This window comes from Thunnus thynnus, chromosome 15 (genome assembly GCF_963924715.1).
Source record: "Thunnus thynnus chromosome 15, fThuThy2.1, whole genome shotgun sequence".
Lineage (NCBI taxonomy): Eukaryota > Metazoa > Chordata > Actinopteri > Scombriformes > Scombridae > Thunnus > Thunnus thynnus.
This window is the reverse complement of record NC_089531.1, coordinates 30257722-30284115: the sequence shown is the minus strand read 5'-3', so window position 1 is coordinate 30284115 and position 26394 is coordinate 30257722. Positions and strand designations below refer to the sequence as shown.

General features: G+C 38.8%; 1 protein-coding gene across 1 annotated transcript; it reads right to left on the bottom strand.

Annotated features, from left to right (window-relative positions):
• sh3bp5lb (SH3-binding domain protein 5-like, b) lies at window positions 1-26394 on the bottom strand. Its single transcript, XM_067611728.1, has 6 exons — window positions 25727-26394; window positions 25348-25410; window positions 25082-25210; window positions 13997-14158; window positions 7323-7496; window positions 1-4230 (listed from the first exon to the last, which is right to left on the bottom strand). Exons 1-6 carry the CDS (start codon window positions 25988-25990, stop codon window positions 3616-3618), a joined length of 1407 nt encoding a protein of 468 aa, XP_067467829.1. The 5' UTR covers window positions 25991-26394; the 3' UTR covers window positions 1-3615.

Genomic DNA, 26394 nt, shown 5'->3' with positions numbered 1-26394 from the left:
TTAAATACTGTAACTTTTTTAATAATGAAGTTCCATAAAATAATATTTGCAAGTTAAATAAGGTACATACAGTAGCTTACGTTCAGCAGTATTACACATTAGTTAATCTTTTAAAATTTTACATTCACTCTGAACAAATATAGTAGTCAATACGTTTTCTAAAGCAAAGTTGTAAACCAGTGTTTAGACTGATGTCATTAAATAAAAGAAAGAAACCAAGTGCAAACACGCAACCAGTTATGCAAACCCACTTTTCTGTTTAAATAAAATCACAGCAAAGGTTTGCAAAACAAAGTTTGCAAACACAATACTGTTTAAGGTACAAGTTGAAGTCCTTCTGTTTCAGCTTTTACTGCCTCTAAATGAACAGTAGTAACTGATGTAAATGTATGAAGTGAAATGAGACAACTTTAAAACATACACATTAGTAAAAACAACCTTCCATTTCCTTCCCATTGAGTTACAATAAATACGATGTTCAAACAACAAATTAGCTTGATTTTATATTAAATGTTATGTTATTCAAATTAGCCGTTTGGCTTTTTTTCTAGGTATAAATGGGGATATGGCTATCTGTGCAGGGCCTCTAGTTACATGGTGGTAAACTGGCATCAAGTGGGCACTTAACGTTCAAATGATCAAACTTTTTGATTTCTTGCATTGTAAACAGAAGAAATGCATTATTTAATAAAAATTGGAAATTTGTGGTGGTGTAAAAGGGGAATTTCAGCTAGGAAATGTAATGCTAGTATCAAGCTAGCAAGAAATATGTGGGGTGGTGGCTCACCATTTATAGGCACATCACTCTTTAAAGGTCCCTGGTTGACATGCAGATCAGAATGCAATCAAAACATGAGTATTTCATGGATATTTATGAATATATTTCATGGAGCAGAGGCTTGTGGCTTTTACTTTCCATTTTTTCCAAAGTTAAAGTTCATTGTGGGAGCACTGACAACAGCATAGCCCAGAAAATCCATGTAGCCGTCTGATAAAATGGAACCAAATTTTGTTGAAAAGTTTAAGTTTTTATATTACAACTTTTATTTTAATGGCATATGATGACAGATGATTTTACAGGACTGCCTGGACAGATTTCTTGGCATAAGCACCCAAAAAGTGAAATCCTTTACAAACATTAGTGTTTATACAGGTTTACAAGTGAGGTGCCAGCACAGTGATGGCAGCTTGTGTGCAACCAGGATTTTTCAATACAAATGATTAATCATTCAGTCCTTCCATCACTGCTCTTTCTCCGCAAGCACATACCGACATACCATACCGCTGTGGAACTAGAAGCCCTAGTGTAACAGTAAATAGATTTTTTCATGATAAGATCTTGCAGTCTTGGAGTTTGTAAGTTACATCTTCAGGTAAGTAAACTATGTAAGCAGTTTTGCGCAGACAAAATTAAATCATTCAAGGCCAACAAAGAGGCTTTGTGTATATTTTAAGGCAATATCAAAACCAGTCGGTAACGTTCATTTTATGATACTATTGGCGGTTAATGTCTCTGCAGCACAATAACTCCATCAAACTGCACTTAGTTGATGATCTTATCAATATATTACATATTGATTTATACAACTGACCCCATATGGCTATAGTCACTTTATAAGGCAATGGAAAAGTGTATTTGGCCACATTATTTTAAATAAAAATGTGTATAGTGATAGAAGATAAGGCCTGCTTAAAATATAGTACCTCTCTTGTTTTTATATTACCCTTTTTTTTGCTATTGCCACAAAACAGTATTCCAGTTTATTACAACTTGGGTCTTATTTTTATAGTTTCCGACCTAATTCCTCACAAATTAATACAAGTTAACAGCTGAGATCTGGGAACATGGTAACATCACTAAAAAGAAGAAGTCTGCCAGTCAAGAAACATGAGCAGTCAGATGATCAGGCAGGTTGGAAACAAACCGCCAGGTTAGTCAAACGTATTTGGAAGAGAAAACGAAGGTGTATATTCAGGCCAAACTCAAATGTGATGAAAAGGAAAAATTTCCAAGACCAAACCCCTAAGGGGTTTTTAAATTTTGACATGAAGATGAAACATTCTGGCCCACACTGAGATTCAGCGAGAAATATAAGATTTTTCTGTTTTTTTTCTGTGGGTACCTTTCAGAAGGTCAGAGAAACTCTTCAGTTGAATTGCATTGAGGCCAAAAGCATAATTTCTTCTGTCATTTGACCTGAACCAGGAGTTCAAGTGCTGCATTCGAATAGCTGGCAGTGAAACTCCATCCTGTTAGTGTTGTGTCAACTGATGCCATTAGCACACACCAGAGACACCATTTAGACAGAGGCAGTCATGGTACAGTAGTCAGCAGACATGCATCACATTGCTGCCGTTGTATGGGATTTTACATAAAAAACAAAAAGCACAGGTATTTTGACACCAGCTATGATGCATTGAGATGAGAGTCATAGAGAGTGAGTAAGGGTTTATCTCAGTTTGCATTATCCAAGTATCCAAACAAATAAATAAATCAAACAAGGAAATAAAGTGCAATACATTACACATGTAATAAGTATTTCCTTTTTAAATATGCATTTATTGTGTCATAATTAAATGAAAAAACAAATGTTAAAAGGACAGTTATTTACCTTTTGGGTTTTTCATTATGACAAGAATTTTCCACGCCACATTAAAATCAAATCACAACACAGAAGTGAGGGGGTGCATTGCACTTCAGTGCTGTCAAGCTGAGAGCAGCATAGCAACATAATTTATGCCCATGGCCCCACCCCCAAACTATGATTGGACACAGAGCAAAAACTCTTTGCAAGAACTCTTTGGATCTTCTTGATTAACATGGGTGCCATACATTTCATGCAAAATACAAAAAAGCAAAAAGTTGGTAATAATACTGATGGATTATCAGATAATTATTTAACTTGCACTCACTTTCAGTTTGACCTCTAATAACGTGCTTTAGATAATCTGGATGAACTGTTGGCTTGTTTAAAACCTGTGTGATTGTCTTGACTGCTTTTGTTTCCCGCCTTGTCCGACTTAGTTGTAGATCTCAACAGTTGCTTTTGTGAGTACAGTGTTATTTTAACTGATAACAATGATGGCCAAAGCTACAAAAATGAGACCAAAAGTCATAACAAACTAACTAAACAAGAAGCATATTTATCCATCTCTAAAGCAAGAAAACAAGCTGACACCATGTCAACACAGAGATGGACTTTTTTTAAATGGTCTGTGGGGACATTAAAAACCAGACGCATGAATTAAACACTAACATGTGTTTACACTGTTTGTACTCTACAGTGATTAGCTTTGTTTCATGCACTTCCTGACAGACAGGACCAGACACTGTCACAGGTCTGATAGCTCTCTGTAGGACTGCTCTCTCTGTTTATTGCTGTCATGTAAGGATTCATTAGTGTGCGGCCAATGTACCTGCCAAACCTTCCTGCTATTCCTAACTGCAGTGTCAATCACTGTCAGCCCTCTCCATTCACATTCCTTCCAGCTCCTCCTCCACCTCTCAGTCAGGGTGCTTTCTCTCCCCCTCTCATTTCCTCTCTGATCCCCCTTCATACACTCGCCATAATCCTCACTCATCATCACTCATCAGCTTCCTCCTCCTGCTGACTATCATAGACTAACACTTCTGTGGTGCTGCTTGATGAAGCTCTCCTGATTCTCTTTACTAACCGTTCCCTTCTCCTGGAGGGCCCCATCATGCTGGGGCCCATCAGCCACTGCCTCCCTGCTGACTTGCTTTTGCGGAGTCTTCCTGTCCCGGTCCCACTCCTCACCCAGCATGCTCCCGCCATCACTGAGGTCACCCAGGTGTTCCACCGAGTCGCACTTCTCCAGGTCAGAAGCAATGGTCTGCAGGCTAATGACGGACATGCAGTCTGAGCTGGCCTGCTCCACCTCCAGCCGCTCCCTTTGGCCCCAGCCGCTCTCCCGGTGCTTCTCCACCCACAGCCTGGTTTTCTCACCGTCTGCCCAGTCATTCTCTATTCCGCCAACTCCAGCGCAGCTATTGACATGAATCCCAACAGCAGCTCTGACTTCAGCCTCAGCACCTACAGGGGGACTCCGACCCCCACAGACAGCAGGCCGCCCCCTGCTGGTCCGGATTCGCCCCCTCTGTGCGTGAATCTGCTCACTGATCTGTTCCAGGTTCCGCAGAGCCACAGAGTACCGTGTTTTTACTTTTGCCACCTGCTCCTCCAGCTGTACTACTTTAGCCTTATGTTCCTGAAAGACAGGTGACAGGAAGTCAGCAAGGCTCAAAGTAACTAGTCTAGTCTTGTAATTTGTAGTCTTGACAGACACCAATGGAGTAGATTTTTAAAAGACATTTTCACTTTTATTTCATTGTACTTTGGTTGAGCACTCAACTGAAGTGTACATGCAGGCATCTGTGGCTGACACACTGCAAACAGTCAAAGCATTCTCATTAATCTTTGCCTTTATCATCCTATTGTTTAAGTCAAACTGAATTCGCAATTTGTTATCCATTTTGCATCTAAAATCATGTCAAAGTGATTTTTAAATGTTTATTGCTAACATTCTTTTATTATCAAAAGGTCTTTAGAGATAAATCAGAAATGTTCCTCTAGCCTCTAAGCTTCTGAGTGGGTGTGTACGTGTATGATTGACAGCTGAGCGGAGAGGGGCACAGAGAGTCAATGTAAACAAAGTGTTCCCTGTCATTTTTTTATTAGACATTCAAACTACTGTTCTAACGTGGAAAAAATAATCTGAAAAATAGTTGGATTTCAAAAAATTCAGCGCAACAGGTTGTGCTGTGTACTCCAGCAGGGGGTGTTCCTAAAATGCACTGTCCATCTGACCTCCCTGCATTCTCTGTTGCCTTCAGTAAAGTAGGCTTGAAATAATCACCAATATATATGAGGAGTCATAGGAGGAAGAATTTGGGACTCAACACAATGCTGACTTAGTGCAAAGTAATTGCTTTAAAGTAAGGTTAGCTTGTCACTCAAGTGAGGTAGCAGAGGCTCCACAAATGAAAGGTCAGTCACATCGGATAAAGCCTGGCAACATTTACTTGTCTGCAAAATGCAGACGGGACAGGGAGATAGCATGGGCAGGGTTGTAAGCATAAACTGTAACAGCTAGCATGGCTACAGAGCTAACAAAAGCATTCCATGAGTTGAAAATGATGCCACACACCAACATTTCATCATCACCCTCTGCAGCTGCAAACTGCAGGTTATAGCTAATTAGCCCTCAGCAAGACAAGGTCCAGGAACAGACGTGTGTTCATCACTTCAGCAGGAAAGCTAATGTGGGCTGTTGTTATTTGGCTCTTGTGTTGAACCGGTGCCTTCATTAAACCAAATAAAATATTTAATCGTCTTCCTTGTGGGATACAGGGTTTTTTTTTTTTTTTAAAGGAGAGCAAAGGTGATTTACAGAGCAGATAAGTATGCTGTAGCAGAAAAAAAACATGCCATTTCATTTCAGTTTAAATGATTAGTAAGTCTGGAGCTGCCAGGATGAAAACAGTTATTCTATTCCTCATACAACCTGATTAATGAAAGACATTCAGAAATACTTGCAAACTATTAAACTTAATGCATTTTTCAACCACTCAAAATATAAATATTCTAACATTAATCACTTGATGCAAAAAGGCATTTGACAGTTAAAAAGAAATTCTTATCAGCAACTTAAAGAAATTTGGGATTGGAAAGTCATTTAGCCAATGCTACCGTCAGATACTTTCACTTTGCACAGGGGTACCAGGCAAGGATGTCCTCTCTCTCCCTCACTCTTCACCATATTAATCAAACTATTTAGCAGCTAAATATTACAGCTATCTGGAGAGCTAAAAGACAAAACAACATATTTTTTTTTTGTAAATGATGTGTTGTTATTCATTAGGGTGATATTACAAATCAATCAGCAAGACTGCTTTATGGGAATATTGGATTTGTATATGATGATTTTTGCATCAATGTGATGAAGTATACGGATTGTTCAGGATTATTCAAACAGACATTCCTATCTGATTCTTTTATCCATTAACAGTTTCTTGATTGCTTTAGTAGAAAGGTTACTATATCATAATATTTATCATTAACCCTCATCCTACCAACATATTTAATATACAAAAACTACTGACTGCGGTACCTGGGGACCCCAAGAATAAACTGCTGTAAGAAACAACCATCATAGCAAAATGTTGACTTGATTTCTTCTCAAAATGTTATTAGTTATGTAATTAATGTCATCTGAAAAAAGAGATTATTATTATTTTAGGAAAGTTACAGTTAATTTGCATATTGTGTAAAACAAAAATAAATACTTTTCTTTAATACAAATTCCAGCTTTTTGCAATCTGACTGACAGAGTGCCCCTACCCTACTGCTATGTGTGATACTTTAAATTAAGACCCATGGCAAATATGAATTCAATAAATAGTTCCATCTATTAAAACTGCATAGGCAGAATTGGGTGCTTTTGACTGGGGTCCCCAAGGACCCCTATACTTTGGCATTTTTAAAAAGCACTAATTAAAACAGAAACAGAAAACAATGGTATGAAATCATTAGGAACAAATTGATTGACAAAGTCATGAAGAACTGGAATGATAGAATAAAGCACCTGTGAGATATGACAAAAAGTATCCTATAACTGGGGTCTGTCGGTAGGATTAAGGTTAAATGACATACATATCCATGATGGAGGATTTTAGCCATATCGTCCATTCCTACTGTCAGAATTATATGATCTACACCTCAGCCCATTATTCGGACAATAGAAGATGACCTGAATCACTGGAGGGATTTACCATTTTTACCAGATTTACCAGAATAGCAACAATAATAAAGATAGCTCTACCCAAAATCTTTAATCTGTTCTTGATAATTCACATTCAGCCCCTGCAACTTTGTTCAAATCTTCCAACTTCGCCCTCACAAAATGTTATAGTAAAAATAAAGCAACTCAAAGCAGCTGAGCTTCATGGGGCAAAGCTTCAGGATATGTGGGTTATTAAAATTTAAATGACATCACTGAAGGTTGAATGCTTTGACTTGCACTTTTTAATGCCTCTAAGCCACAAATGTCTGCATGTTAAATCAATCACATCCATTAAAACATGCGCAGTTTGCAGACATTTCATTATCATTGTAGCTGAAACTAGCCACAGGTAAAGTACATCAACAGAAAAGATGCTAATTCATGTGTAGTATTGTTCAAGGTCAGCGTCCCTGCTCACGCCTGGTCAGAAAGGCTTAAATCATCACCCAAGTTGTTCACAGTATGAACACATGTTGTGTGTTTGTTATATTGTATAGAAAATCACTGCTGGTACACACCTCCAGAATGTGATTGAATTGAGCCTTCAATTCAAAGTAAGGTTTGGACTTGAGGATGACCTTCTTCAGTGCTTTCTGGAGGGTCTGTACACGAGCCTCAGCTTCCTGACAGAGCTGTGTGACTCGCTGGTGCTCCCGTTCACTGCGAAGGCGCTCCTCCTCTGCCTCGTTAACCTGCCCAGCACAAGAAACAAGACTCACAGAAGGCACACTGCATTATCATATACACCACACATGACCCTCTGCCAACACTAGACATGATATGCAAGTGTTCATGTATCATCACAATTACTCACTCTGTCTTGCCAATAAAGCTAAATTAATGAATCATATAAAAATGAGAATTACAGGAGAATTTATCAAACATTAGTAAACGGGTTAATTTAAGGTATGTTTATATATTTGGTATATTTAGTAAACACAGTGGGCCCTATCTTACGCCCAGTGCAAAGCGGCACCAAGCACGACAGAAGTGTCTTAAGTGACACAAGTGTCACAAGTGTCTTGTTAGTTTAAGACCGACGCAGTTGTCATTTTCCCGTCCAGCGCCCACATTGTTTAAATAGCAAATGCAATTGTGCCCATCTGAGCACCCATGGGCATGTTGGTCTTAAAGTGAGGTGTGGTCAGGCGAATTGTTGGCGCATTGCTATCCTGAGGCAGCGGAAAGCGAAAGTGATTTCTATCTATCTATCTATCTATCTACCCATCCATCCAGTTCATATTGAACTTTTATACATGAAACTTGGTTTAGGAACAGTTGTAACAAGGCGTTACAACCGTCCCAGTATCACCAGCCATTCTTTCACCTCATGTTAACTAACTTGACTGCCATTTCTATTTTTAGCTTACAAAACAGTGATTCTAATAATACTTGTTTGGATTCCTAGACATCTGATCTCAGGATAGTATCCAAAAAAATACATCTGATAGGAAAGTTACATTTTTATCTAAAAAAACCCACTTTTGCTGGTAACTTTCTCTGGGAGTTTCAAATGTGGCTCCTTTTTTGTAAGAAAGAAGACAATCTAACTGAGCATGTGTGGAGTGAGTGTAATCACTGTAGCTTGTTTCTGATTGGAGGAATTCAAGGTGTTACAACTGTCCAATGTTACAACTATCACTGGTCTCCCCTACACGGTACCAGCTCAACTCTACTCTGCTTGCTTTTGGTAGAAAGTACTTTTTGGGATTTTGTTTTCCACTGCAGATAGTAACCACTCAATGGGGGCAGGGTTTGCAGGGAGGACCGTCGCTGATTGGTCAAACACATATTGCACTGCTGCTTTGTGTGTCTGTGTACCGCTTCATTCATAAAACAAGGAAGTACTCAAGTATAGATTTAGGACCAGTTTTGGATGAGGGGAGTACATTTCTCTTTGCTTAATAATGTTAAAAATAAAGTTAGACTTTGTTGTTGGCATCCCAACTCATTTTAAAAAAAAGAGAGAGCACAAGTGAGCTGAGAGAGAGAGACAGCGTGGCGGTGGTCAAGCGAGGAGATAGAGCAGCAGTAGAGAGAACAAAGCCAGTGAATGAGAGCAATAAATAGTAGTTATATAGTTATTTTCTGACTGTTTACGTTGGTTACATTGTAAAGCACAAATAAATAACCATCAAACACTCAACAGATGATTTACTGTGGAAACAGACGCCATTATAGTTTCATATTTTTCCTTAACATTCATTAATTTTCCACTGCAGGATGTCCCGTGTCATGCAAGTGATGATTCTAGTGACGATTCTCTCTGACCAATCAGTGGTATGCAGTGTTTTCACATCACCTTTTAGTATCGGCTCAGCTAGCTTGGAACCTCAACGGAGGTGATACTAAAAATGTACTTGGTACCAAGTACAATTCACAACTTTCACCTAATGAAAAAGCAAAAAAAGTGGGTAGAGTCGAGTCGAGCCATACCATGCGGTGTAAAAGCAGCTATAGTGTTGTGTGATCACATCTGTTTATAACTGTTTTGAATGGCCACACTCAAAGTTGGGGTCATAGAGAGGAATTGGACGTCATGAGTGGTGCAAATAGAAATAATGGTGCATACATTCAGACAGTTACTCCTTGTCGACATGCATGGTGTTGCACTCATTAGTTCACACAAAAAGTAACAGAAATAGTTGCATGAAGAATGAAAAGAGAGAGTTGTTCAAACCCTGCCCATTTTCCCCCCTCCACAAACCTGGACATTGACTGCATGACGTGGATGCGATTGTCAGATTGTCAGTTATGAAATAGTTGTAGTAGGTACTACATCTCATTTGGTAATTTTAAAATACCAAGTCATAATAATGAGATGTGAATCTTATAACTATGACTATAAATTACCTAATAATTACAATAAAATGTCTCCAATTTTTCTTCTTTGCTGAATGTACTGTGCTTCTATATTCAACAGGTGACCTGGATGTTCAATGTAAATACACTACACCTGTCTTAATGTGCAATTTATAAAATGTAGTTTATATTTGACAGTAATAACAATGGTGCATTACTGACATATTGACATTTGTAGTAATTCTCACTGAGCCTCCATTTAATGTTTACACTTTTCAAAATCAACAAAAAATATATTTTCTGCATTTCTTTTATTTCCCGCATGCACTGTATGGAACCCTGGCTGCAAAACCAAGGTAAATTAATTTTATGTGGCACTGGTCATACTCAGCTAACTCTGCCTGTCTAAATTCAATAGTTTTACAGAAATTTCCTACATGGCAGGGAGGCCTGACTGCAGAACAGACTACAGTTCTAACTGAACTCTGTAGGCACCTTTACCAGTCACCATCAATCATTAACATTGCAACAGCACAATGACCTTTAAAGTTTAATACTGAGAGAAAAGGAGACTCGCTCTTTCATCCATGCTATTCAAACTTCCCCCCGGCAATGATGGATTACTGGATATTCATTCAAGGAAGTGCTTGTCCTGGTGAGTAACCGAGTTAAGGATCTCTTCACAAACTTTACAATGTTACCAATACTCCAAAGTAATTCCAATCAAGTGGCCAATCATAATGCAGCGCAGGGATGTACAGCATAATGGCTGCTTTGGAGATTAGTGTAGTCAACCTTGATTTGAGTGCATATAAATCATCAGTGATTTGTGAGGGTGAGCAGTAGTCAACTGGGGGTTGTCTACATTAAGTCATCTGTCTGGCAGAGAAGATACAGATGGGGCCGAAAATATTGGTACTTTTACACCTTAAAAAAAAGTTGAAACTGACAGAAGTATATGGTATCCATCATTCTTTATTTCACATTAAATATATATCTGAAACTTAAACATTAGTACCCTTAACTTAATATTTTGTAGCACAGCCTTTAGAGGCAATAACTGTAGTGCTTTCTGTAACTCTGAATAAGGTTTCTACACTTCTCCACTGGTAGTTCGACCCACTCTTCTTGAGCAAACTGCTCCAGGTTTTCTCAGGTTTGATGGCTGCCGTCTCCCAACTGCAAGTTCCAGCTCTTTCCACAGATGTTTAATGGGATTCAGATCAGGACTCATAGCAGGCCACTTCAGAACGGTCCAATGTTTTCTTCTCATCCACTCTTGGGTGCTTTTTGATTTATGTTTGGGGTCATTATCCTGCTGGAAGACCCGTGACCTGCAACTAAGACACAGCTTTCTGACACTGGGCTGTATGTTTCGCTCCAAAATGCCTTGATAGTCCTCTGATTTCATTGTGACCTGCACAGATTCAAGGCACCCAGTGCCTGAGGCAGCAAAGCAATCCCAAAACATCACTGAGCCTCCTCCATGTTTCACAGTAGGCATGGTGTCCTTTTCTTTGAAGGCTTCATCTTTTCTTCTGTAAACATAGGCTTGTCAACATTCATTTTGGCAAAGTGCAGTCTTGTTTTTTATGTCTCCCTCCGAGAAGTGGGATCTTCCTGAGTCTTCAACTATGGAGCCCATTTTCACTCAAACAGTGACGGATGGTGCGACTTGAAACTACTGTGCCTTGAACTTGAAGATCAGCTTGGATCTGTATTGAAGTTTAAAAAAATACAAAAACATCTTGAAATATCACAGAAAAGTTGTAACGATTGGCTGAGGTAGAAAAGTTGGTGTATCAATAAGAACAAAATGTAGCAATGGAAACAGACTTAGTGAATAAATTGATGAGTGTCAGTGAAGCTTCCACTGAAGAGAAAAAAACATCAGATCTGTGTGGAGTGATGAGGAGACTGTAATATTACACAACTTAATACATGAAACAATAATATAAATAGGATATGTGGAAAATAATATTTTCCAGATGGTTTTCCATCATTTGAGCTTTGACTGCCGCTCTTGTAATGACACCATCTCGTTATGTCCTCTTCTTCTGCAGGTGGTGCCATTAATAGTTTAATGGCACCAAATTGAGAATTAGCACTACCAACTGTTTATCTCCTAATATTCACATAACAGTAGTGAATGAAAATGTGCATTAATTCCCTTTTTTCTTTGCTGATTTTCAGTAAATTCAGTTTGAAAGAGTGCTACATTTGGATGGAAACCTGACGACCACAAGGCATCCTTTTATCCTTCAAGTGTCACGACCGCTGTCCAGGGTGCTCAATCTGGGGCTGCTCTTGGTGTTCCACTGGCAGGGACTAATGGGCAATAGTTTGCTTTGACTGATCAGCCTGAATGGCTCAGTAGTCCTTGTTGTTCCAGATCCTGACTGCTGAATCTTGGAGATCCAAAGCTTCTACTCCAGTTTGTTCTGCTTCATTAAGAGAGTTATTTAGTCATTTAGTTTATTCAGTGTCTCATACTGTGCATCACAGCCAACATGTGGTGAGGAGTGGGACAGAAACGCCGAGTAACTCTCAGTTACAGCTGGTTAAACCTTGCAGTCCCTTCCTGCTCTGTGTCAACACTCAGACTGTGTCTAACTCACAATTTAATTGTTCTCATTTACTTGAATACATGAATGTTTCTGAACCAGTGTTGAACAATGATTTGATCACAGTTCATATACTGTACGCTACCTGTTAACCAGGTGAACAGTAATTGCAGACCTGCTGCAACTGAGATGTTGATTCCACACTAAAAGGTGAAGCCAGCGTTTTCAGGTTAATCAGCTTCCGAGAAGGTTTTTGATAAGCTTAGTTTTTTGGTGAGAAAAATGCAGGCTTAGTGTGGACCGAGGGTCAAAATATACATGTATTTTCAGATGTAGCCAGCTTAGTGTGAATGTAATGTAGAGAGTTAAACAATGAGTTTGTTGGCGTTCAAAAAACTACAGCTCTCTCCTGTGACATTTTACCATCTCTATCATATCCACCCCCCATGCTCTGCTCTCTTCTAATGTCATCTTTCAGACTTTTTAGTTATAATATCTGCCCCTCCATGCTGTTTTTATTAAGGCCATGTCTTGACTAGCAATGACCACTCGACTCGCCTCAGTCTGTCCAGCTGGTGACATTTCACTGGCGATGGTGTGTGTGCTTGTGGCCAAAAGGCACCTACGAACAGTAATACAAGTACAAGTACAAGATACAAGATTGTTTTTTAAATATATCATCCCTGTCTTGACATATGAAGTGAACCACACAACATACTGTTTAGCAAGGTTGTATTCAAAGGCTGGATTTTTTTATAGTCAGCAATATTATAATAAGATTTTGAATTAGATTTTCTTACTTCAGGAACAGAAAACTATGTTCTGGTTTTACTTGGTATCTCTGTTACTCTGGCATTGCAGTTAGGCACTAACCATCCAGACTTAATGTCATGTCTGGAGATCTAGGTAACAAGTGAAAGACAGCAATAAACATTTCTGATATAATGTCGTAAAATACGTTCGCCAGTATTTATGTTAGAGTTCAATACTAGAATTTTGAAGCCAATACTGATATTCATATTTGAGAGTTCAAAAATCAGATGGCCAATGTTTGTTTTTTAACAAAAACATGACATAAACAAATTAAAATTTTTCATAAAGATCCCATGAATTTCATATTAACAAACTGAGAACAAGATATGTAGTGAGTGATTCATTTTATAGAGTAAAAACAAACTAGACAGTAAACACACAGGCAGAAAGGCAGAAAAAACTGATAAAGTAAACTTACAGCTGTATGTAGATGAATTACTGGCACAACCTGTAATCCATGTGTAAAGAAAATTACTGCCACACTAACAACATTTAAATACAATATTGACACCTGCTATAAAATGACAGATCTCTCAATACAGGTTCTCACACACAATAACTATATTAACTTTAAAGAGTTGTTTACATCAGTAAATCTTGATAACCATTTCAGTTATTTCAAAAACAAAATTCAGATTTTTTCACCTACATGTCAAACTTATGATTTATGTGTGCTTTGGCCTTATGTTTTATCAGTTTTATATTCCAAACATCAATCTATAATTAAGACTATAAAGACTGTGTGTCATGACATGACATAGGGCTGCACTGTCTCTAAATGATCTCAAACACATCACATATGGTAATTCTGTGCTGACATTTCTTGTTACTTATTAACATGTACATTGATACTGATAAATCTGATAAGCTAAAATCAGGTAAAAAAAAATAACTAAATAAATATAAATATAAATATTGTTTTTTTCACATGCTCCCTTCCCTCCTCAGAGAAACTACCAAATTCCCACATCTTCCTTATGTAGAAATCAAAGTTCCAGGAGCAAGGTGTTTACCTTGGAGGTGGCATGGTTGAGCATCTCCTGCCAGGTTGGGTCCATGGTGTTCCTGTCAGCCAGAAGGCCCTGCTCTGCCACATACACCATCTCTCTGGCAGCAGTGTGCATGGATACGGCCCTCTCATACCTCAGAGCTGCCTTCTGGGTCTCTTGTTGGGCCTGGAGGAACACACAGCAGCAGCTAAATGAACCAATCACACAACTGACTGCATCAATACACATTTAATTGCTACAAGCAGCATGGAGCTGCTACACAAAACTGCAATCAAAGCTGTACATTTTGAGAATTTCTCAATAAATCCTTTCAAATTTTTATTAAGACACCAAAATTTTAAATATACCATTTGGGTTTACCATTTAAATTCTGCAGTAACATTTCTAATTGTTTAGCTCTATTTATTGTTATTTGGGCTTTAGCTTGTGCAGTAGGAGTCACAACTGCAGCAACAAGGACTTGATCCCTCACGAGCTTCCCACTGCGGTTGTGTTTCACCTAACTGTGAAATGTAACCATTACTAAATAGTGCTTGTTGAAATTACTGGAGGGTAAATCAATGTAAATCAGGTTTTGTGACTTGATTAACAATTAATAAGTAATTATTTAATTAGTCAAATTGTGATCACAATATTCAAGTTATGTCAAAAAAATCAAGTCAGGTTGCACACATTGAATTATTCAGACACCAAATGTGAGGTGAAAAATTCAGTCTTGAACCTTCGGGATACCAAAACACAAGCAATTGACCCTGAATTGAACTGATCAGACCTCTATGCTATCAAATTACATTTATATGATCAAATTCACCCAAAATACAAGGAATAAAAGTTTTTTTGGGGTGGGAGTCAGCCTTTTTATTGATAGCAGATAGTGCAACAGGAAACATGGGGGGCGAGTGAGGGGATAACATCCAGACACAATCAAACTGGGGACGTGGAATGGAAGGCTTGAACGTACAAGTTTCATTCACAGTACACAGTTCAATAGTAGAGCTTAAGTCTCTTAAACTTTTTCATGTCAGTGAGTACATCTCAAGTCTCTTAAATTGCATCCACGTTTCCCTCACTTGTGTCCTTTTGTGAGGAAACCATGGTAGGAGGGAGGAAAAAAGGAAATTTGTTTTTAGATGTGAAACGTTCTTTCCTCTGAAGCGTCACGTGAAGCAACTTTGTTTCTGATGACAGTGGCAGCTGATCACAGCTGGATCAGCTGTCAGTCAGCTGTAGCGACTTTTGATGGAGTTTGTGTCTACACACATGGGCATTGTGCTAATACTAATTAGTTCAAGGCTCACAGTTATCACTGCCAGCAGCTGTTTTCTCTCTGCAGTCTGTTACTTGTTTGACAAACACCCGCACATGAATAAAAATCTGCATTCTGTATTTATACTGTGTACTATGCCCTGCTCAGAGGCATATGAACCATTTCTACTGGCAGAATGCGTTCATATTATTTATTCATTATTTGAGTCATTATTTGAGTCTGTGTATTTGAGTCTTGATATATGATATTCTGATTTTGAATTCATTATTTAATAACCAAGAATATGATCAGAGTCTTTTAAACACTGGATATTGTCTATTAGGTTAAATGTTTCAAGGAAAATGGAAATAATGTAACTCATATCAAACCCCATGCTCTGGAATTTTCAGCTTCACATGTGACTGAATGGAAATGACAACAAATAATAATAAAATATAAATGTCTTTAAATTGTGTTTCTGACAGACAGACTCTCCTTGACTTTAATTTTATCTATAATAACAGTTAATGGGGGAAATAACAGATCATGAAAAGAAAAATCTTTCTAATAAATGAAGAAAGTTATTCATGTTTCTTTTGTTGATCAGACAGACAATAACACAGATTTTAACTAGATGATGAATCATAAAACAAATAAAATATAAAATTTGGGAGTAATCTGTCTCTACTTAGGTATGAAACTGCAGTGATGTTGTGATGCATCAGATCAGCCTGATTTGTTGCAGCGTCCAATCAATAACTGATATTCAATAAGGGGGCGTGTCGGCTGGTAAAAGACTTCCGTGAGGCCTGCTCTCATGTGTCCTCGCTCATAGCTCCTCAGAGATCCTTCCTCGCTCCTAGCTCCTTGAAGCAGAAATAAGAGACTTGGGACAGCCTTCAAAATGGCAGACCAAAACAACTTCCGGTTCGAGTGAGGAGCAGGGAGTGAGGAAATACCAAATAAGAGACTTGGGATGCACCCATTAACACTACGGATGTAATCCCACTTCCGACCACCATATGGCTGCAATGGCAGAGTGGCGCTGTCTGTATTTCAGCTTGTTGACGCCACAGGCAGAAGAAGAAGCAAATCAACGCTGTTTATGAGATATTTTTATAAATTTCTTGAGAGGCGCTCATCCAAACAACTTCACACATTGACATTGCACATCCTTGATTCCCCAGTAATCCACCTGCAAGGTATGAAGTAGATCAGATGAACAGTTCTCGAGATATGCAAAGGACAAACGTACATACATACGAGATTCTGTGCTTTATATAGACAGATATATTTCTATAAATATTCAAAGTACAATATTTCAATGTCACCAATTTAGTGGTATTTAAATTTCAACATCGAGTATTCACAAACAGTTTCATTAATTGCTGACTAGAAGAAAAGCTTAAACTTCCCAAAAAGTACTTAAAAAAAACAATTGTGTGTTAAGTTAAGTAAGTTTCTTATTGTACATAATTCATCCATTCTTTACCAAACTTGGTACATGCCATATTTAGATGACCCCAAACAAAACATATGCCTCTGTGTCTGGATATCTCTTACTGTTTGTCTGTAATTGGTTACCAAAGTTATGTAGGCATGGCCAAATACACTTAATGAGGCATCATCCAATTGCAACCATATTTGGGAATGCTGTACAGACAGGGGCGCTGAGCAAGTCTATACAATCGGATGCAATTTCACCCATAGGTGGCTCTACAACAAAAATAATGTTACTGCAGAAGCAGCAGCTTGCAGTGATCACACACATTTTCTTCAGGAAATGCACATTCCAGTTATGTTTATTATTTCCATATATAGTAAAACCCCTGAGTATATTAAGTTGAGCAAGAATATGTTTTATTGAATTCAACTTTTTAAATATCATATTGTGCGATTTCTTCTTTCAAAACTTAGTCTGGCTTTAAGGCTGTTTGCTAGAATAGTTATATGTTGTTTAGGTCTCCCTTGAAATAAAAACTCAATGTCAGTGGAGTTCATCCTGATTAAAGAACAAAGTCATTCTAGACATGCAGCTCAGTGAGTTCTGTCAAAGCCTGGAGAGAGGTACATCTGTGTTAGTGTGGGAGGAGGTTGTTAAAGTCAAGGTTACTCTAATCACATGGGAGGGTCTGGTCGGCATCTCTGCATGAGAATGCAGCAGGAAGCCCAGATGGATGGAGGATACCAAAAAACATAAGGTCACTGCTAAAAGATTGATGACTGCATCACTGTGAGGATGGTTTTTGTGATACGGAGTCTTTACATGACAGCCTCAAACACGATGTGGTTTGCATCATATAGCAATGCAAACACTTATGAGCGAACATTTTTGAATATGATACTAATTACATTTTCCTCATTTTCCTATTTGCATTTTTGCAACTGCAAATGACTTTACTGCTTTACAGTTCAAATTAATAATCTATTATTTGCTTTATTGCTTTCAACTAGACTTCTGCTCTTTCTCCATGCAATTTCCTTTTGTTCAATTACACTTTCAAATGACTCCTCAGCATGTTGATTAAACATAACTGCCACTCCATGCCCTGTTCCTTCAAGGGTTCTAAGTTTTACACAATTAATTAGGTTTTATTAAAGGTACAGTGTATTTGATTTGATTAGATTTATTGATTGGGACAGTGTGCAGTTTTAAACATTAAAGATGCACTGCACCTGAGTTAGCTTGAAGCTAATTTGCATCCGTAGTCCCCCACAATCAAAACATACAACAGCACAACAACAAACAGTACAAAGCAAAAAACAAAACAAAACCCAAAAAACAAAACAAAACAAAAACAACAAAAAAACCAAACCAAAACAAAAATACCCCACACAGAACACACCATACAAAATACAAAGCTACACACAACAGCACATCACATACACCCACAATGTCAACTGGAAGTTAATAATGTAAACTAGACTCAGTGGTCACACAGCTGATTGGTCTTTAGTTGTTTTTTTTAATTTGGCCTTGAATGTATTGATAGAACTACAGTTCTTCATATCATCAGGTAGGGCATTCCACTGAGTTGTGGCTTTCACAGAGAAAGCTGATTGGCCAAATGCAGTGTGACGAAATGGTACAATCTTGTATAGAGGATATTCTGGAGGATCTAATAGAACTTACTGAGTGAGTGTACACAAAGTCACATAGTGGAGGAGGGACCAAACCATTTAAAATGTTATAAACTAGGCACAAATTTGAGAATAATCGAAAATTCTCAAAGCTCAGTAACTTGTATTTCTCCATTAACCTACAGTGATGGAAATGCATTGGCTTTTTGTTCTTTTAGTATTTTTTTAGAGTTTGTTTGTATAAGGACTCAAGCGGTTTTATGGCTGTTTCTCCAGCCTGCCCCCAACATGTGATGCAATAAGACATATGGGAAGGAATCATAGCATGCATAAATATCTTGGCTGCGTCCAAAGAGAGATAGTTTCTAATATGTCTAAAATTTGCTAAGTTGTACTTTATGGTATTAACTGTTTTTTTAACGTGTTTCTTAAAGTTCAAATTTGGATCCAGTGTCACACCAAGATATTTAAAGTCAGTAACTATGTCAATTTTTTCACCTTTGATGAAAATATCAGCATTAGGAGGTTGTACCATAGTTTTAGAGAAAAACATACCTTTTGTCTTGTTTACATTTAGACTCAGACATGATTGATCAAGCCAATGTGTGATCCTTTCCAATGCAATTGTTAGCTTAGCAGCAGCTAACTCAGCTGTTTTGCATGTGTACACAACGGTGTCATCTGCATACATTAGTCGTTCTACATCATGTCACTGTTGAAGGAGATCATTAATATATAGGCTAAATAATAGGGGACCTAACACTGACCCTTGTGGAACATCCATTGTGCACTTCATGTGACTGGACAGTGTGTCACCAACTTTAACACATTGTATCCTACTGGATAAATATGAAGACATCCATGCCAGTGCTCTAGATGAGAAGTTAAATTTAGAGAGTTTTGATATTAAAACATCATGATTGACTGTATCAAATGCTTTACACATATTTAAAAATACAGCACCCACTACTCCTCCTTAGTCAAGTCTTGATTTAATTTGCTCTATTAAGTGCAAGGTAGCAGTTTCGGTGGAATGATTTGCTCTAAAGCCAAATTGCATACAATGTAGACCAAAACTGCTTGTATTAAGAAATGTTGTCAGTTGTTTAACGACAACTTTCTCAGCAACCTTTGAGAGTACTGGCAGTATAATTATGGTCTGTATTTACTGGCTTCAAGGCGGTCTCCAGATTTAAAAATAAGCATGACGATGGCACATTTCCAGTCATCAGGAAAGAAGCTGTGTTTAAAAGACAAGTTAATTAAATGAGCAATAGGGGGAGTTAAAATATCTTTGGGTGATTTGACAAACATGGTGTCAAATTGGAAAGCATCTCTACTTTAGGAACTTTTTAAGGAGCTGATGATTTTGTTTACTTGTAAGTCATTAGTCTCTACCAGCTCAAAAACCTGACCTGTAGCAACTTTCCCTGTACTTTGAGTTTAAAATCTCCTTTGGGTCCCTCCTTGCAAGATTACCGATGTTTTTCCAGATCAATTTACTGTTGCCTTTTGCCTCATTCAAAATATTGAGATAAAAACAAGATTTAGCTTCTATTAGCTCTTGGATAACTTTGTTCCTTAAACCTTTATAAATCAGCATGTCAGTGTCTCTTCTAGTTTTCATTGCCTTCCTTAGTGCAGCATCTCTAGATTTCATTAGTTTCTACACATTTTCTTTAAACCACGGTAAATTGTTTTTATTTTTAGATTTTATCTGTATCCTCACATTAAATCTTTCCCTCACAGAGTTGATTCTATGAGTAAAAGTATCACAGCCATAGTCCAGATCATCAGAGGACAGTACATCATCCCAGTTCAAGTTGTTAATTTAATTGATAAATTCTTCTTGCTTAGCTCTGGGTATGGATTGAAGGATCATTGTCTTAGTTGCTGTGGTCTTAAATCTACTTTTAGTCAGTTTTCTCGCTCACAGGGTTAGGTTATGATCTGATAAGCCAGTGATTAAATTATAACTTTTAGTTATTCTTTCTGGTTTGTTAGTAAATATCAGATCAATTTGTGTACTGGAGCATTTTACAATCCTAGTTGGGCCTTTTACTAGTTGTTTTAGTTGGAATTTGTGATCATTTTTAGTTTTTTCCTCTTAGTTTTATCCCCCCAGTTCACATTAAAATCACCCATAAGTAATAATTCTTTGTTGAGATTGCACTCTTTCAAGACTTCTGTGAGTTGATCATAGAAAGTGTCATCTGCAGAAGGGGGCCTATAGATACCTATGATGTTAAAGGACATTTTTATCCCAACATATTCTAACGTGTTACTCACATTATAAACCACACGTTCACATTTGATGTTGTCTCTCACATAAAAAAGCACCCCTCCTACTCTTCCATCAGGTCTGTCTCTTCTGAAACATTGGTATCAGGGCACAGTGAACACACTTGCAGGAGTTGTTTGTTTTAACCATGTTTCAGTCAGACAGAGAAAGTCCAGATTTGAGTCAGACACAAGATGAGTTGGCTGATTGCTCTTTGCAGTAATTCTTCTGATGTTAAAATGTCCACCGAATAGCCCCCTCGGTTTCAGCTTCAGGTCCCATAAGACTTTTGCGTGATTGACAGTTTGGAAGGTTTTGAATAACCTCTGCGTCCTCACTGCAGGGTTTCGACACACAGTGGTGTCAGCAGCAGGTTTTGTGAGAGAGACACTGGACCTATCAAGGTTTCCACAGCCCGGTAGCGAAAAGTTATTCATTGAGACATCATGCCTTGTGTAAACAAAGTTTAGTCTGTTAAGGGAGAAGCCTGGCTCAGAAAGATGCTGCTCATTCATCATAAACATACTTGAGCACAAATCAGCATCGAAGTTCCGCAGCACTCCAGGGGTCACTGGTCCAGGATTTAGCTGAACATCTCCAGAGAGCAGAATTGGCATGAAGAGGAGACCTGCTATTCTCCGAAATGGGGTGGCAGATGACCGGTCCACTGGAACGGTGATTTGCTCTGGTACATGGGCTCGTCCGTGCCGCAGGACAGAGGAATAGATCGGAAAATATCCAAGTAAGTTATGATGAAAACTCACTGTAGGAGCATCAACTGATGAGCCAGCATTTGTCCCAAGCTCAATCACTCTGTCTCTCAGTTGTTTTCCATCAGTGTTGATTGCTCTGGCCAGACAGACACATGCAGGTAATACAGCAGTGAGTACCAACAGTAGTCCAAAAAGCACTCCATGAAACAGAGCGCAGGTGTTTTTGCTGATGAAACACTGCTTTGAACTTGACGCAGTTTTAGACAGACATGCTCTGTGGTACGATAAACGACCTCGGATGACAATCCTATGTAGCAATCCCATCCAGGATCCCAGTGGCCAGAGGGTAGATGCTCCTCTTAAGCCCCTCAGCACCGGAATCTCCTCTCGACCTCAGCGGGGAGAAAAGGCCGCCATCCGGGCGGTTAGGAACCCCAGAAGATCCATGTGGCTAGGACTGTTTCCTTCGATGTTGAGATGGATATACAGATGGTCTTACTTGATGTTTAATCTGATGTTTACATTTGAAAACGTGGACTGGCCTGGTAGCAGAGTCAGCAGTGACGCCCAGTCATATTCCATCACTACTAGCGGGGCAGCTGTGGCTCAGGAGGTAGAGCAGATCGTCCACTAATCGGAATATCGGCGGTTCAATTCCCGGCTCCTCCAGTCCACATGCCGATGTGTCCTTGGGCAAGATACTTCACCCCAAAATAGCTCCCGATGGCTGTGCCATCAGTGTATGAATGTGTGTGAATGGTCAGTTTCCTCTGATGGGCAGGTTGGGACCTTACATGGTAGCCCCTGTACCCATTCAGTGTATGAATGTGCGTGAATAGGTGAATGTGATTTGGAGTGTAAAAGTGCTTTGAGTGGTCAGAAGACTAGAAAGGTGCCATTTACCATTTACTTGAGTCCAGGGTGCATAGAGAGGCTCCAGCATGCATGGATTACATTACCAGCAAGGATCCTCTAAGTTTTCTTCTTGTTTTCAAAAAAAAACAAAAACACAACTCTTCTGTTAGCTTCTTTAGTGCTGTATCTCCTTTGGAATATTGATAACAGCAGGTAGCAGTTTGCAGTTGACAGCTAGCTAGTTGTTTTGATTTCAAAAATATATCCAAAGATGATGTTTTCTCTACTGTCCTTGCTGATCAATGCAATGACTTCTTCTATAGAGTCCTTTCTGAAGATTTTTGAGTGTTAATTTGCAAAATGTTGCACTTTTTTGGGTCCAAGTTTAAGATGTAATCAGGAGCTCACTCCCAGTGCAGCCACTCCTCCGGAATCGTATTCAATGTGTAGAATTTAGTGGCATCTAGCAGAATGGACTTGGCAGAAATGGAATATAATATTCATATGTATATTTTAATTAAACACTTTATATCTACATGGGGAGCAGGTCCTCTTCCATGGAGCCTGCCATGTTTCACTGTCATGTTTCTATAGTAACCCAGAATGGATAAGCCAAACACTGGCCCTAGAGAGGGCCTTTTGCGTTTTTTGGGAGTTTCGCGGCCACTGTAGGCTCTCCCACATGCTTGGAGTGGGAGGGAGAGGGGTATTCATTTGGTTGCAATCTGCAACCTCACTGCTAGATGCCACTAAATCTCACACACTGGTCCTTTAAATACAAATCATTCAATCTCAGCCGTCACTTACAGCCATTAAAGCTGCTGCATATGCATAACCATTACTTTTGCACTGCATTTATCTAGTGCAACTGTGTAGTGTTCTGACAGTGTGATAACTATGGAGAGAAAGACACCACACATCTTATATAAATGTCAATTACTCAATCCAATATAATTTTCATATGACAGGCTTGTCACTAATGAATTTAATGCGTTGTATGCATTATACATGATGTATACAATGCATTTACTATAACGCATACAATGCATATTAACATTAAATGCATATTAATAATTTTAACTATTATAATGCTTAACAACTGATAAAAACACTTTTTTCTAACTTTTAAATTTTAATCTTTTTTGCATTTATGTTACAGATTGTTGAAACTGCATGAATCACCTGATGTGTGTAAATTGGGTTACATTTGTGTTGAGACTTTTTAAACCTGCATCAAGTAATTTTTGGGGCCTTTTTGAGGGGCTGTACACACAACACTGACATATTATCACCTTATAAAGTTGATATTGCAAAATATGTTGGCAAATAGTTGCCGGTTTACACATCCAGCAGACAAGGAGCATTATTATGTGTTTGGAGTCATGTTTGAGTCCACCTGGTGAATGTAAGTCCAATATTCACTCTCTTTTAGCTCTGGGTTGGTCTCCACCAAACTCCTGAGAAAAATATCTAGCTCTTAAGCTGCTAAATGCTCCACTATGTTCACCAGCTAGTCTTTAACACTGTCTGTCTGCTGTTTGGTGCTGGGAAGATAGTGTACAGTGGCTTTATCAGAGATTTTTCACTGAAAGCAGCTGCTGCTGCTGGTGAAAACAAAGTTGTTGAGAACTGTGAGACTGAACTAAAACAGTTGCAGGTTGTAAAACCAAAACAAGAGCTGAAAGAGGTTAAAAGGTTCTATAGAGCTGAGAGGAGCAGCAAAGTTGATGAGAATTCTCTGTAGGCTCCTCACTAAGCAACCCCTTCCACATTACACATAGTTATTTGATCAACTGTTAATAAAAAAAATGGAGCACTAACTTAAGACCTCTGATCCACAAATGAATTTGAGGATTTCTTTTGGAATGTGAAATAGTTTTTTCAAGCTGGGTTTTGGGTTTTATTTAAGTTGGGTTGTATTTAGTGTCCGATTGATATACGAGCTGGGCCGATATTTTGATTTCCGATATATTGGTATCAGTGTCAGGTGATAAATAAAAACACATTTTGGTACAGAAATATCAAAGATATGTTTGAAGTCATTTAGAAACAGTGTCTCCATTACATAGTTTTTCCAACAGAGAACACATTTTTGTTTTGTTTTGTTTTTTTACACTGTAAAATGCTCACTACATTTATTCGTCATAATTCTTTAATAAACAAATTTATGGGAAAACATTTTCAATTAGAAATATTTGTTTATATTATGTGTTAAAGTAAAAGAAATATTGACTAATTGTTACCAGATTTTATAATCTCAGATATTGGTATATCTCAATATTGGTACATGGCTCAAAAATCTTGTATCGATCGGGACCTGTGATCAGACAGGTTGTCAGGAATTTATCAAGATTCTCTAAACAAATTTATCTGGAGGTCAAACTGAAAGTGGACACACCTGAAAAAGATCACAGACTGCAAACACAGCGCCAAAGATCCGCCATTGTACAAGAAAACTGTGTGCACAACTGCACGAGGTAAAGTGAGTCAAAGGTGAAGTAGGAAGTGGGTCTGTAAACTGTGATACATATTTACATCGGACAGTTTGAGTAATTATTTTACTGTTACTCACCCAACGAAAAAAAAGAGGGATAATTTGTGGTTTTCTCACAATGTTGTCAGCTAGCAATAAAGGAAAGAGCTGTAACACATTGCAGCAACCTGCTCTTTTTTGCTTCTGGAGGGATGATCAGGTCAAGCAAGATGACCAAATCAATTTTTAGATCATACCACCCAATGAATTATGGTCCTGCCACCTCTGAAATATGCCAACACTTGTGTATACAAGCTGGGATCACATTATTATCCACATAGGTTTTAGCATGATACACAGGGTCCAAATATATATCTCCTATATTCTAATTTGTGCATATACACTGCAAAGTTGCATGTAGCTGCAAAGGCAAACACACCTCTTTGGCAAGTCTGCGGGCTTCATAGTATGGCCTTGCTTTCTCAATGCAGGCACCAAGCTGTGAGCCCTGAGCGTTGAGCTTCCTGGCAGAATCAGTCAGGATCCTCCTGTAGCTGGACCTGGCATCCTGAAGGGAGCACACACAACAAAACACGCCAAATCACATTCATCAAGCCCTGCCATGACATTCTGAAATTTAAGGTGAATAGTGCTGGGTGACAGCTCATACAAATATTGTCATTGCGACATAAACAACTTTCTCACATCCAACTGCAGCTCCAGCTTGTTGATCTCATCGCTGGCCTGGTTGAGGTGCTCCAGCTCCTCCTGGTAACACAGGGGAAAGATGATCTATACTGTAAGCAGATAAAGGAAAAGGGAGGCTGGCAGATATTGGAAATGAGGCAATGATGTGTTCAGTTGGAGGATAGTTGCAGCCCAGAGATGCTGCTTGAGGCTGCCCATCCCCGGTACCAGTCTGTGGAAGGAGCAGACTTAATGCAATACATATTCATGTTTATTACAGCTTAGTTTCGTGAATACGGTTTATAATACTTTAAAACTGGAGAATTCGTCAAAAGATAATAGGCTAACGTTACGTCTACTTGGCCAGTATAAAAATCATTTCAATTTTGCATCATGCCTGAATTCTTGGGTCCAACTCCTCTTCATATTTGCCACCATCCTCTTCATCTCCGGCTTTAATCTTGTTCCCAGCATCTCCATCAACTTCACAATGAGCGTTCACCTCCTCTGCCGAGTCGCCTTCGTCTCCTCCTCTTCGCTTCAACATCACAGTGTTCCCCTCTCCGCCTTTAGCCTCTTCCCCCGGTGTTTCCTCCCGCGGACCGGACGGTTCAGGGCACCCCGCGCCGATTAGGCGTTCACGCGAGGTCCCTGACTCCATTTGCGGCCTGTCGTTCGTTTCCCGTTTTTGTTATGTTCGCTTTCCCAGACAATACACCATCAGCGTTTATGCCACAGGAAAACTGCTACTGTGAAAACGCAGATATTTAGGTGTTAAAATGCCCCGCTGTGCCTGCAGTGCAGACAACACTGTTTTGATAACGCTAGCTGGCTGCTACATCCAGGCTGCACATGACAACAGAGCTCTCTTCAACTCTTCCTCGCTCTGGTTTTGTTTTTTATCTTCTGACAACTATTGTAATTTTATCTATTTAGTTTTTCCGGATATTTTTATGTATTTATTCCAGTTTGATCCATTAAGCAGAATGTTAGTTATACTGTGGCCAGGAGCGGTTCAAGCATTTTTGGGGCCCTAAACAGAGCTACCCCCGTCCCCCAAAAATG

Bases quoted from the DNA above. Each gene is read 5' to 3' on its own strand.
- sh3bp5lb (XM_067611728.1), bottom strand. From the start codon at position 25,990: ATGGAGTCAGGGACCTCGCGTGAACGCCTAATCGGCGCGGGGTGCCCT. The intron at 25,411-25,726 runs GCATGATGCAAA...CTGTGTTACCAG, and splicing joins AGTTGGACCCAAGAATTCAG to GAGGAGCTGGAGCACCTCAA. The intron at 25,211-25,347 runs GTGAGAAAGTTG...TGCTCCCTTCAG, and splicing joins AGCTGGAGCTGCAGTTGGAT to GATGCCAGGTCCAGCTACAG.